The following is a 14,539-nucleotide window of genomic DNA, read 5'->3' as shown; positions in this document are numbered from 1 at the left end:
ATTCAGTGTTCTGCTGGGAAACTTTTAGACCTGGCATTCATTCGTGTGGATGTTACTTAGACATGTAGCACCCACCTAGACCAGACCAGACACCCCCACCCCGTAGCAATGACACTCCTTGATGGCAGCAGCCATCCCCAGCAGGATGCAGCCTGACACAGACACACACACAAAAACGCTTTAGGAACAACTAAAATAAATAAACATGAAGAACAGCACAAGGTGTTGACCTGGCCTCCAAATTCACTAGATCCCAAACTGATCAAGTATCTGTGGGATGATCCACAGAGACCCCTCCCCTCAACCCATAGGACTCATGTCCATTCTCTGATGAGTCACAACTGTTTTGGAGGCACGAGGTAGACCTATGCAATACTAGGAAGCTCTGAATTGGTTTTGGTTCTGTGAGCTATCCATACTCTGCCCCTGACTTTTAACCTTTCCCTATAAAAAGTAACTGGACCCGTTAGAGCTTACATAACACTTAATGATTGGGATGATCCAGGTCAGAGGAGCCGGGACTGCACAGTAGCCCATACATGCAGTTTAGAAGTTAAATGGTGAAACTGATATCGAAAGAAATACATTCCCAGTATGCCTCCCCGTTCCCGTGCCAGAACACTTCCACTAAAAAAGCCGTTCTTCTGCTGTAGTTCTCAGGCCGTGTAAACCACTTCTACAGCAGGTCGTCTCATTATGGCTCCTGTCCAACAGAGTCGATCCTTTACAGTTCCCCGTGATCTCTCTCTGACAGGCCGGTGAGCGTTTCATCTCTGGGAGCGTTCAGCCCGCCGCTGCTGTCATTCTTCATCAGCAGAAATGACCTTCCTTTCCTCTCTCTCTCTCTCTCTCTCTCTGCTCATCTTTGCTCGCAGCATATTGATGATGGCACGGCCCGCTGATGCGTTTGAAGATGAGCTAACGGCAGACAGGAAGTGGTGTTTAATCAAAGCAGTTGGCTAAAATGTTAATGTCTTTTTTTTTTTAATATTCCTGCTCCTGATGGCGGTGGAGTAATGGACGCCCTCGGTTATTGGAGGGTTATTTACTCTGCCTAATAAGCACATTTTCCCCTGTCACCATTAGCCAAATCGTTTCCCTCTGAGAGTTGTTAGAGCCTAATTGTTTGCCGTGATAAATTGTGTCCCTTGCCCCTGAAATGAAGAGGTTTGTCAGCAAGTGAACACGGGCAATTTTCTTTTTTTTACCCCATCAATGATTTGTTGAGCTGAGCGAGCTCCTGTGCAGGCAGCGTGGACACACAGCGAGTGGAAGCTGCTGATGGAGAAGATATCCTACATACAGTAGATGCTGACCCCTCTGCACAGTCAGTGTATTTTTATGTGTGTATTCTCTTGTTTTCGCTTTGTGATACATCATATAAAACATGTTTTGTCATCCATGTTTTCTAGTTCGGTCTTATCTCATGATTTATGACCTCGAGTTAAACCGGAGAAGCAGCTTCTCTTCTGTGTGAAGGAGGCAAGATTATAAGACATAGCTTTTTCTTTTTTAGTCAAACAAAGTTAAAAATAGAAGATTAATGCTGTTGTTAGTATTTGGTTCCTAAAAACACAGCAGCGAGGAGGGATTTTATTTGTTGCAAGCGTCTGCAAAGATAGTTTTAGCATCAGAGCTGATTTATTTCAGAACTTATTTTCTTCATGAAGAGGAAGGATGTTTTACCAGCACCGAGCTCTGCAGGATGGTAGAAAATCATGCGGCTGTTTTTATTGAACATCATTCGTGCGTTCTGATTGGTCGCAGTGTATAAACGGTTCGATGAATAGCTTTTGTGGTTTGGGAAAGCGTATTGGTATTGATGTGCTATGGAGTCCCTGAAAGGACACGGAAGAGAAAAATAACTTACGTAATCTCATAAAAGTCATTCGTGAAACTTAATTGTGCACGAATGCTTTATAATAAATGTTCTAGGTTTTTATGGCGCTGATCTGTTCTCCTCGTTGACTTGTTCTGTTGTGCGGAACTTGCTGTTTTGGCTGCTTTCACACTACGAGCCATAAAAGTTCCAAAAAGGCCAAATACACCGTCGGCGTGTCGACACTGAAGTGCTGCTCGGTGCCGATGATTGGTTGACACGTCACTACTGCATCAGAGTGTTGGGGAAAAAAAGTTAAGACCACCTTAGCTTTGATTTGTAGAGCGTCATGGCGGTTACATAGCTTTTTTTTTTCTCCTCTGCTACTGTGAACACAGGAATTCTGTTCATTTTGCCTCAGCAATAACTGATTTGGGCCGCTGCGCCTAACTGACACAAAGTAAATGAACTGAAATGACCAATAAATAAATGTTTATCCCATAAATATCCAATAAATATTACCAGATCTGGGCAAAGTTTCTCAAGAAATCTAGGAAAGGTCCTTCATGAATATTTACCCACTAGATCAGAAGTAAAATAACTTGTGTAATATTCTGTATGTCGAATCAGTGTGAACGTGGTTATTTTTTAGCGGCAGACCACGGTATAATTTGATATTCTGATCTCGGAGCATACTTCTGGTCGGACTTAAAAACAAGCTTGTGTTAATTTGTGCCTCTGGAATGAAAGTAAAAAAAAAAAGAAGCCCTCTGCTGTTAACGCCGCTCTCGTTAAACCCTCTAATTACGCTGATCATCTTTTGTGTAACTCTCCTGATATCATACATCCCCTTTGACCCTTGCTTATCAACAGACGGGCTTGCTATCATCCGTTTTTATCTTCCCCTCTGTGGAGTAAACACAGACTATGCTAACCACTCACACAAACACAGCAACACGAGCCTGCTATTTAACAATCATAAAGGTTTAGTGTTTATTCCCCCTTTAAGCACTCTGCTTTGCGAGACATTGATTTTGCACCAGTGAAACTTAAATGGCGGTACTTTTTTTATACTGCTGCCTGTTTGCAGACCCGTCCTCCCGTTACGTGTCGCCGCCGTTAGGGTACAGTTGTTTCCAGGTCGCGGGCACAAATCACGGCGTGAGATTTATGTAGCGTTTGTGTGTTCACGATGCCAAAGCTCCATATATTCCCTCGGCTTGTCATGTCTGCAGCAGAGAGCGGGCCTTGCATACATTAGTCAGGGTGATGTACTGAAGCTCTCACGCACTTACACTCATCATCGAGACTTACAGCGGCAAGCCACTGGCTGCGCGTTACCCCAATTATATTACTCTGCCCACGCGCACCATTACTCGTGTCAGAGGTTGAGTGCGTGCGCGCAGTTTAGTTTATTTAGGTCACTCGCGGGGCAGAGCCTGCTGCGCCGTAATATCGTCTGTTTTCCCTTACGCGAGGGAGAGAAACTCAACATTTGTCCTTACCTTTTGTACATGAGGTGACAAATAGTGACGTGAGTGTGGGAAAGGACACAAGAGGGAGCTGTAATGAGTGCGAAAGGTCCGGGGAGTGTAAAGAAACGGCGGATGTGTGTGTAGGTGTGCCAGTTTCACTCTGAGGCCAGCAGAAGATTATTGGAGGTTAGTGGATGTTATTAGTTGGCGGTAAACCAGTTCCAGCCCACTGTTTATTGTCTAATTGGTCCCAGTAGTTCCCCTTCACAGCTGTTTTTGTTTATTGTGGGAGCTGGTGTGTGTGAGAGAGAGAGAGGTGGAGGCCGCCTGACTGGAGAAGATGATTATACATACCGTGTGTCGGAGACGGCGCGGCAGTGATTGATGGTGAACGATTGCTTGTTTACCCAAGGCTTGCACTCCGCTCGCAAGGCCAAAAGCATGTTTTGACGAGTGACACGTTGCTTGTTGTGATCTCTCTTTTCTCCCACTCCAGGCTGACAAATAAACTGCTGCCTCGCTTTAGCCCGTGCACAACGATAACTCAGGATTTCACATTTTTATTTCATTTTTGGACGAGTAAGCTGAAATGATTTAATGTTGAACGGGCTTAAGCAAACCCCACGTACAGTAAAGGTACCTTGACAGCCTCCTTGTGATAGATCATCACATCCTTTAACGGGATCCAAGGGTCCCACTGTGTCTGTTAACTGCATTGAAGTGAAATGAACTGGAAACGATGAGAGCGATGGGACTGACTCAGCCTTCGCAATGTCAGAAAACCTCGCTGAAAAGCCTGCCGTTGTTTATCATTAGACTTGTGGTGGAAACTTTCTGTCGGGGGGGAAAAAAGAAAATCAAAACACTCTTGTGTGTTTTGATTCAGCATCTGCAGATGGTCTCGCAGCACAGGCCAGCACTGATAGTGGCAAAGAATACACAGTCTAGATCTGTTTTCTGCTTCTTATCTACTGGAGGTCACGTTGTTCACTCCTTTCAGCCATCTATCAAGCTCCCTGGCAGCCAGACACCAAACATATGACATATACCTCAACAGACTTATAGTTTAAAGCAGCATCTAAGCGACGTGTATTGACTGTGTGAAAAATTTCAATAGATTTTGGGTCTCGCATGTCTTTGTCGTCTGTCTCAAACATCGGTATCCAGCTCTGCTCTGGGTTAAGAGTCAAATCTTTGCTTGATTTTCTCCACAGTATTTACTTGAGAGTCCCTGATGGATCACCTCAGTTAGATAAGAACGTGACTCTGTTAAACGTCCTGATCGCCATCGTTACAGCGTGCATCCTATCTCTGACTAAAGCCAAGTAACACAAGCAGCAGATTTTGCACATCTGAGCTGCCAGCACGTTCTCCTTATTAAGAAGGAGTAATGAGACGACTTCTCTCTGAACCCCCTCAGGACTCTTTGATTTTACAATTCTTTACTTTGGGCCGTGGTTGATTTATCCCCGAACTCAGCCCTCCAGAGAATCGGCAGACGAATCCACTCCAGGCCCGTCGATGCACCGAGATGTGGCCCAGATTATGCGGCAAAGCGAGGTGTTTACAGATCTGCTCTTAGAACGAACCAAAGTGCGACTGATATCAAACATGGATTTAAAATCTGGATGGTTACTCCGGTATTTTCACAATGACTAATGAGAGAAATGAATCCTCAAGGACTAGAGGCAGACGACAAAGTTGTCAAGCAACGGTAAATATTAATTTTGGCTAGGATACCACCGTTAAAATCTCTCCTCCTGTTCTAAATAAAAGTTTGGCGGTTCTTCATTCGGTTTAGTTGACGTCTGACTAAAATCATCTTACAGATATATCATCGCCACCTCCTGGACTGGAGTGTGGCTCATTAGATTTCTAGCAACTTGTTGAACAGTCTCTGCTTTGTCTAAATCCATTTCCTTTTCAATGCCACCTGATCTGGCGCAATCTAAATCAAAATTTCGTGTTATTTTCAAATCCTGTAGTGTGTGCATGTTTAATATTATTTCAAATATTATTTATTTGAAAAAATATGGTGCAGTTTTATAGTTTAGATATTGACGTTCATATCTAAAATGTAGATAAAGTTCTGAACAGCTTGCACTTCCTCAAAGGACGTTTGCCTCCAGATTTTGAACCTTTCAGTTAATTGACTAATTTTGACCCTAAAGTTCTTGCCCAGAGAAAAGGGGAATACTTAAAAGTTTGACTTAAACAGCAGACACGGACATGTGTAGGTGGGTTCCAGTTCCAGCCTGAAGCCAACACAAGATTAGTGGATCTTATTAGTTTAATTCAGTTCTGTTTATCTTCTAATTGGTCCCAGTAGTTCCTGTTCCATTTGGGTCTCTACTCAGAGAACGGCCGGACTGTGAGAGTTGCTTTGCTCGTGTCGGGCTGTGGCAGCACGGGCGACAGTTGTTTTCTGCACACTTACTCTCTGATGTAGAGCAGATGCATGTGTGTGTGTGTGTGGGAACCAGCACACCAGCTCTGGTCTTCTTCTTCTGTCATGGGACCTCTGGAGTAGTCACTTTCAGGGTTATTGAGTGTGCATGTGTGTGGGTGACAGGCTACGTCGAGTATGTATTATTATGCAGCAGATACATTCCAGAAATGTTTTCTTTTCCTACAACTGAAGGATGCCGGGTTATTCTTTTCATTCTTTCCTCTCTTTCCTCTCGTCCTCCTCCCTTTTTCTCCCTGTGGAATAATCTGTAGAGATCACAAGAGGTAGGCCCTTTCACCAGCAAGGCCTTCTGGGAGTTTGAAGAGTGTGTGAACCGAGGCAAAGGTAACAGGTCATGAGGCTGTTACCCTGCCTGAGTGTTTCCACAAATCTCTTTCTGCGTTTGTGCGCGTTCGCTTTACAGTCGTGCACACATGTTTGCTACTACACGAGAAAATGAAACCATGTGTTTCCTGGTGATCGGCATGAGAACACGGCCTCTCTGAGAAACTACTACGAGAAAACCGCCCCTGGGAAAGTCCTCGCTCAGACACCGGGCCACCGCCGAGACCACCGATGCCAAAACACACACTGGTCACACTGAGCCATAGAGGAATATTTACTCATGAGTAATCTGTTTAAGAAAATGTTATGTCATACGTTTTCCACAGCCTGACTCTCCGTCTGCAGCGGGCTTCCTAATTTACGTTTCACCGCTCCATGCATCAAAACAAAGTGCAGCGCTGAGTGATTGTTGCAGTCTGAGAGCAGGCTGTGCGTGAGGGTGTTAATTGAGGTGTTGCACGGAAACATTGTGAAACAGAAATGTAGGATTTATTTTTTTCGTCACGTTTTTAAAAAGCGCAGAGATTCCGCTTTAGCTCAGCTGAAAATCCCCACCGCGTGAGTGTCGGCGCTTCTTCGGCTAAATCTTCACTCGCAGGGGTGAGAGACGGATCAGTCGGCTGCGAAACATGGCAACTGCTTTCCTCTGCCTCGCGCCCCATCAGTGTTTTTCCTGCTCCTCATCTCTCTTTCTTTAATCTCATCTCCTCAGCTTGCTTTTTGCCTCGGGTGCTTCATTCACTTTCCATGGTCACACTTTTAATAACTTTGTTTTCATGCTTTTCTCTCCACCTTTGCTTCTTTCCTGCTACATTCCCGTCCAATATATTGCTGAGTTTCTAACATTAAATGCAAGAAAAAGGAAATTGCGAGCTTTAATTTTTTTTGTGAAAGCCTAGCTTGCCAACGTTAAGAAGGATTCCCATTAAATATAACATTTTGTTCAGCATCTGCTGAGTCTTGCTCCAGTAGTGTTACACAGTATTTAAATGAATGGATCTGGCTAGCATTAGCTGGGCTCATGGGTTTATCAATTTAAATGCGAAATTAAGCAACGGCTAACAGAATATTTAGGGCTTTCCCTCACAGACATTACACCAATCAAATAACCAGTACAGACATTGTGAAGAACAGTCAAGAAAACAGTAAATAAAAGCAAAACAAATCATAAAATGTCAGAATTCTTTGATGCACTATATATATATGAAGTTTACATGTAGGCAAAAGGATGGATCGATATTTATAATAAACCGAGGAGGTGTCAGTTTCACCTTGTACCGTATATCTGCTCTTTTTCATTTATTTACCCCGTCCTCCCCGGACGGTGCTCTGAGCCGCTGGGATTATGAGAGGCTGTAACGTAGCCGCTGCTCATCCTGCATATCAGTCCATCAGCATTAACGCGGGCCTACGTTCAAACAAATACCTCTGCGCTTTACCCGCTCTGGCTTCATTGGCTGATACGGCTCGCTTATTTGCGTGGATGCCGCTGTTTGTTGAATTGAAATAGCACTGATAGTGTTTGCTGGGGGAGCTGTGTGTAAATGCACAATAATCCTACGAGCGTGAGCAGGTTCTTCAGTTGAGAAAGGTAATGAAGGAGATACTGCAGAAAGATCTGCTATAAAGATTAATAAGGAGTCCTGCTGTCTTTGACAAAGGAGCTATATGGGGATGATACTTCATTACTTACTCTTTATATTTAGTGACCATCATACGCTGCTGAGACGCTGTGACATCCATTCATATGGGCATGTCAATAATGTACCGCCCTGCCTGTTGATGTGGCATTAGTAGATGGCTGTTGCTCAGAGCCCAATCAGCAACAGTACACTGAGATGATATCGGAAAGCTGTCAGAGCGAGCGTAATGGAAATATATAGCCCGCTCCGAGAACACGGAGGGACGCCTTTCTCTCCTTCCCCTGCTGTCTCAACACCTCCCCAGCTCTATCTCCCTCGTCCTGTCACTCTCTCCGTCTCAGCTCATCTCTTTGTCATTCTTCTTTCTGTCTCTGAATTGCATTTTTCTTGTCTAAAGCCGTGCGTGTGTGTGTGTGTGTGTGAGGCACAGCAGATTGGACTGACAAAGCTTTATCGTCCATTTAAGACTGCAGAGACAGAACGGGTCAGACGGCGCACCACAATAGCTGCAATCGTCTCCCGGCCGTTATCACGTCCGTGATTATTTATCAGCGCGTGATTGGTTTGGCGGATATGAAATTGCGGTAATTATCTTCCTGTTATGGAAGCTATAATCCGTGATCCAAATGGTAAAAGGGACCCTGCGGAGTTTTCTTGGAGACAAACAAATGTTTACAGTCACCAAAACGCACTGAGTGTTCATCTGAGCTGCAACAAACGCCTTGGCTGCCTTCCTCCCTCGTACGACATTTTCAAAGCCGTTTAAAATCCGGGATGGTTCACATATCTGTTTGCTACTAGCAGTCGTCTTCTTCCCTTTTGTTGGCACATTACAGCATATTTAGGCACCGACACCTGGGATATTGTGATGCACTTGGCAAGATTGTCTATCACCTGCACAAGATAAACAAAATGTGGATTTACTCGCAGAAAAACGACCGGAAATATCACAATTTAAAACACTTAACTTATGACTAATATCACTTAAGTGTAAGGTTTAACAAATGTGACCGCTGAAACCATATTTCCCCACTACGCCACACTTTCCACTTTCATACATCAGGATATTTTAAAATCAATTCATCACTGGGCTGTTACTTCTTTTTCCTGGTGATGATGCATCTAACCTTTAGCTGACTAATAGCCTATTCGCCAGACACTGCTTTGCCTTTCTACTTTAAATATTGGCGGAAGTTAATGATGACCGATTGCGCTGCATTTGTGGCTTGGCAGGAGTATATGAAGTCGGTACATAGATTACAGCAGATAAGATGGAATTTAAGTGATCCCTTCGGGGAAACTGAGTCACCGTGGATGGCAGTAATATAGTGGAGTAGAGCATCCATACAGGAACGGAGCAAATGGAGTTTGTTAAACATGACGCAAGCGACAATTATGCCAGTAAGCTGTGATGAATGTGAATCCCGGCGTTTGGTCGTTGCTTACAGAGCAGTGGAGCTGCAATCAGACCTGCTCTGGAAGCTTCCACTCGGCCATGAATGGAGGGGTGTGTGGTCCACAGGGGAAACGGATGGATCTGATTGGCTGAGGAGTAGGGTAGGGTCTTGAGCACGGAGTTGTGTTTTTCCTGGTGGATCATGTGTGTGTGTGTGTGTCTTCATATAGGAGCTCTTTCCATGTGTTATTCACACATACAGTATCTCTTCATCTCTCCCACTTACTGCTCAGAGGCACAAATGAAAGTGGAAAGAGGAGCGAGAGGGAGGCGAGAGGGAGGCGAGAGGGAGGCTGTGGCTCTGGGGAGCAAGAAAAGGCGTGAGATGAGATCTGAGCAGCGGCGTGCGGTCATGGTGTTTAGGAATTTCACTGTGGAAGTTTCAGAAGTGCAATCGAGGCAAGAGTTATGAGGGAATTTAATAAAGGAATAGAAGAAGAAGGGGGAACATGTCAGGACATTTTACAAACAAGTCGCTCAAAACAGAACATTTCTAAATGTTGATTACATAAAAAGGTGAGCTGGTGAGAGTAACTTGATCTGACTTAAATGCTGTGTCACGTCACTTCATTCATTCATGCTGACATTTTGTTGGTTGTTTTTACCCCAACCGCTAGCGACGTACATCTGTGACTCATGATTGCTAAGAGCTTCTACACATGCCAAGTTATACGTAAGGCTGCTACACAAATTTGTTCGTTCAGCATGCACCCACACACAGTATGCCGATCTCCACCCAGGAGTAGATTAGCGGTCACAGTGCGAATACTAGCATCTGGGCCACTAGCATTTCCGCTTGTCCGCACTCTCCGCATGCCCACTTCCAGTTTCTGTCACCAATCACAGAATAGTTGCCGGACATCACACGAGGAAAAAGTTCTGCCTGGTTGATATGTCGAGAACAAGCTGCAAGAACTCCCAAATGAGGGCAGTGAGAACAAAATGACGTCCTTCACACTGGTCGGCATTTCTGTTGTAATTTTTCACGTTTTTTTATTGATGAAGCAGCTGGTCAGTCTGTCGTGGTGGCAATAATTTCAGTTCAGTGCTAGTAAGCACACTAGCAGTCATCATCTTCCCTCTGTAGCACAATGCAACATATTTTAGCACGTTACCCAACACCTGTAGATCAGTCCGTCTCCTAAACCTCAGTAGGGTTGGATATCAGTCACATGTCAGTTGATACCAGGGTCCAGATATGCCACCGTATCCCAGCAGTGCTTATTCCTGCTACATTACTCTCTCTATCAGATCCAAATTGTAATTGAACTTGTAAAAAATAACCCCAAAATTACACACCCAGGTGAAACCTCATATACTACTTAAACTGAGGTGTTTTGAAGCGTTACTGCTTGCATACCGTAATACCTCCCTCTTAATGTTACCCTGCAATTTGTGGTTTCGTAATTATAACATACCGGTTACTGCTTTAGTTCCAAATAGCATATTGGTAATTCGTTTTATACGTTGCCAGCGGGATCGTGTTTGATAACGCAAGTAACGGATCAAATGTTTCTTGGCGTAAATCTCCAGTCGGCGGCGACAACACCAGAGCTACAGCAAAGGATTTCCATTCAGAGCATGGAAACGCTCCCCATAGCTTGAATGTACCATCAGTTCTCGTCTTCTCCAGTCTGTCTTGACAGGGCAGCAATACACAGTGCTTAAACGTGTGATCTTTTACTAACGCTGTAGATCAGAATCAGGGGCTAGTATAATAGAATGTCTGTATGTATAATTTACTGAACTGTTACCCAATAAGTAAAACAAGGGGAGAATGATGTCTCTGATTTATTGAAGAGTCTGAATAATTGATTCCACACTTTCCTTCTCCTCCTACTGTCTCAAAAGCTGTGTTTTTGTTCATCCTCTCCCTCCCTCCTTTTCTCTCTCGATGTTATATCACCTAGTTTTAAATTTCTTGGACGGTCTCCAGCAACAACACAGCTATGCATGAACAATAACTTTCCGTCCTCCACTTCTGCTGCCACATTATTCATATGAACAAACACAGATTTAATCCCTATATGGTCCTTGTGTTATTTATTTTTTTCGTGTCTTGCCTCCTCTCCCTTCTTCTCCCCCAGTATCGCTACCCATCATTCCCCTCTCTCCTTTGTGTGTCCCTCTGCCCAGTAAGTTTCCCAGTCATTACGAGGCCATGTTCGCCCGGCTCTGCGTGACCCCAGGGACCACCAACAATGATCTTGGCCTTGACGGGGAGGCCCCCCCCCCCCGGAGAGCGGGGAAATAACCACATATTCTCAGAACACGAGAACCTCCCAAGTTCCAAATGACCTTTTAAGATAGACACGCGATTCTCTGTGAGCACGTCAGGACAAAATGTTAAAAAGGACAGTGTCTGGTGTAAATTAACCGGCATTTCATATCATTATAGATGTCTGGGTGACTTTGATAAATGAGATTATTACGGCTCGACTGAATTGCTTCCCCCCCTTTTTTTTTTTATTTTTAAATGGTTTGCTTTTTCTGTTGCAGCTGCTAATAGTGACAAACCAATGGAAACCTTCCCCTTAATTCTGCATAGCTCTTTAGTGTTTAATTCCATCTCACAAATTTTATTTAAAAATTCTTCCTTTGCTGCAGCAAAAAGCAGACGGGCAGTTAATGACTAATCAGCTGTTGAACATAGCGATGCATTTAGCAATTAAAAAGTTGGAGGAGACCAAAATGGAGCACAAAAAGGAGCGTGAACATTGAACTTGGGGCTAGAAATACAACAAAAACCAAATGCTAACACAGTTTTCTGTCTTTTAACGTGTTATTTTTCTGTATATTAACTTTATATATCTTATATAAGGTGATGATGGTTGTTTAAGCAGTTGGTTGTGGTGTTAATGTGGTGTCCCATAGGTGAATGGCAGTGCGGTGTTCAAAAGTGTAAATATTACACAGCAGCGTCTGAATATGCTACTGGGATGGAAACTGACGTACAGTGCTCAATCAGTCAGCGGGCTGCATCAAAAAAAAGGGCCCGGTGGGTCCATTACACAGACGGGAAGCTGGAGATTTCTCTTGGCGGCTCCCGCAAGCCCGACAGGCTTTTGGAATTTGTACAATGCAGTGTGATATACAATGCTGCTCAACACATGGGGCTCATGCAGTATGTGTTGCAGAAATCTCTGCGGAGAATAGAGCCGTCTGTCTTGGATTTCACCTCCCAGTCAATATACCGATAAATAATCTCCACTTCAATCCTTTCATTTGCTCCGCTTTTAAATCACTGCCTTCTTATAGTCTTCACCAATCGCCATCAATTCATATTCCTCTTTCCTATCCTTCATCGCCTCTTTTGCTGCCTCCCTGCGTCCCTCCACACTTCTTCTTTCTCTCGCTTCACTTCACGTCTCTGTGCCCGCTCTTTATTGTTCCCATAATTCCTACATCCATTACCGCTCCTCTTCTCATCCCTCTTCACTCTTCAATCCTTTTTTAATATTTTTTTTCTGTTCTTCCACAGAACCATGAGAGAGAAACGGCGCTCCACTGTGCTGCCCAGTATGGACACTCTGAAGTGGTTTCAGTGCTGCTTCAGGAGCTGACCGACCCGGCCATGAGAAACAGCCGACAGGAGACGCCCCTGGACCTGGCGGCGCTGTATGGACGACTACAGGTCAGTGGGATCCAAACCGTTTGAACTTTTACCAAATGATACGACACAAAAGTTAAGATTTATTCAGTGTAATTAGTGACCTAATTAAGAGGGATGTTCTTTCATATATTCTGCTATTAATAATCATACACAGTGGGGAGTATGATTCAACTTTAATGGCTTGTGCTGATTGCAGTTGGAAATAATAGACGCTGCCAACGCTGCCGTATTCAAAGCACAACGTGGAATGGAAATCTGCACAGTCCCGTTCTTGACTTTTAAGCCTCCAGTGTTTACCTGACAGATCTATCCTCTCCTGGCTAATGAGCATGTAACAGCTTGAAAGGCGAGAGATATAAAGGAGTAGCTTACGCTGTTAGACTTGACCTTTGGGTCCGTCTAGAGGGGTGAACCTCTAATCTCCATAGAAGCAGCTCCATATAGAGGAGCAAGAGGACACTCCTGAATGATGAAAGCCTGTGTAATGAATGAGAAATGCCATAGAAGGGCCTACCACTAGTCAATACAAGGGAGGTGTGTCCCTCACATTTAATCTGCAAAGAAAATGAAATCGGATAAGTATGAAGTAGTTATGGATGATTATGTGGTTAGGGAATTTCAATGCAGCAATTTATGAGGCCTTGTTATTGATATACTAACATTAGAAATGTCTGAAAACTGCCTCGACCTTCCAAAATTAATCCCACGGCTGGATCACAGTGTTGGTGTTGCAACAGCTATTTATACAGTTTGTGTCATAGTGGGCTGGATCTCATCTGCCGGTTTATAGAGCCGACACTTCACCCTCAAAACTGCGACAAAAGGCGCGCTCACACTACTGCGCTACAAGTGCCGGCTGATGCTCAAATTTAATGCAATCACACCTTCTCTGTGCTAAGGTAGTGAGTAATTGCAGTCGAGCCATGCAGGTTTGTCTGAGTGTGAATGAATAATTTATAAAGGCAGCACGGTGGTTCTCTCTCCTGCTCTCTCTCTCTGTGCATGTTAATGAAGGGAAATCCCTCTGGTGGAAGCTCGTGCTGCATTGAGATGTAACCAACACAGGGCAAAAGTTTAGCACAGACGCACACACACACACAAAGACACACATTAAAGGAGAGAGCTTTCGAGAGAACCGCCTGTTGGTGAGATGAGTTATTAAAAGCAACATCCACCGCGATCAAACAGAAGCAGAACAAGCTCGTGCTGCAGGATGCTCGAGTTGATGGACAGGACTGGACACTACAAACGAGTAATTAAGAAAACCTGCAGTTTATTTTCTGCTGATTACATCTGCGCTTAGCATCTGCTTGTGTTACTGTTTCCAGAGATGACTTAGCAGATTTTCCAATAGTTGAAATTGCCACTAAGTCGGCTTTCTCACCAGCTCATGATCCAAGGAAGCTGTGCAACTAAGGTGCAACCATGACCGTGGTTAGCTTTAGTATTTTGACATATTGTCCAACATGTCGGGAATTAAAAAGCCTTCGAGGGGGAGAAATACGTTTTCACCTGACCTTCATTCACATTTGTTTAATACGCAATATGCCAAGTCAAATTTTAAAAGCTCCATTAATTGGCGAGGCCTCTGTTGTCATGACATCGGTGCAGTATTTCTTGTCAGTAATTGTATTCGCTGTGGGTGGTGATTGCTAACATGACTGAAAAATGAAAGAAAACCTTTCCCTTCACTGTCAGGATCCTGACACCAACACACTTACCCTTTTTCTAAATAACCT

At 44.1% G+C, this 14,539-nt stretch overlaps 1 protein-coding gene across 5 annotated transcripts in view; it reads left to right on the top strand.

Annotated features, from left to right (window-relative positions):
* Nucleotides 1-14,539, top strand: part of anks1b (ankyrin repeat and sterile alpha motif domain containing 1B) — a 193,246-nt gene that overhangs the window by 52,317 nt on the left and 126,390 nt on the right. For all 5 annotated transcript variants that reach the window (XM_084573565.1, XM_084573564.1, XM_084573563.1 and 2 more), the window contains exon 4: nt 12,669-12,821. In XM_084573565.1, coding sequence (XP_084429691.1) covers nt 12,669-12,821 — 153 coding nt within the window. The remainder of the gene's footprint in view (nt 1-12,668; nt 12,822-14,539) is intronic.

This window comes from Chelon labrosus (genome assembly GCF_963514085.1).
Source record: "Chelon labrosus genome assembly, chromosome: 23".
NCBI lineage: Eukaryota > Metazoa > Chordata > Actinopteri > Mugiliformes > Mugilidae > Chelon > Chelon labrosus.
Note: the sequence above shows the minus strand (reverse complement) of the source record. Positions and strands in the feature narration are given on the sequence as shown.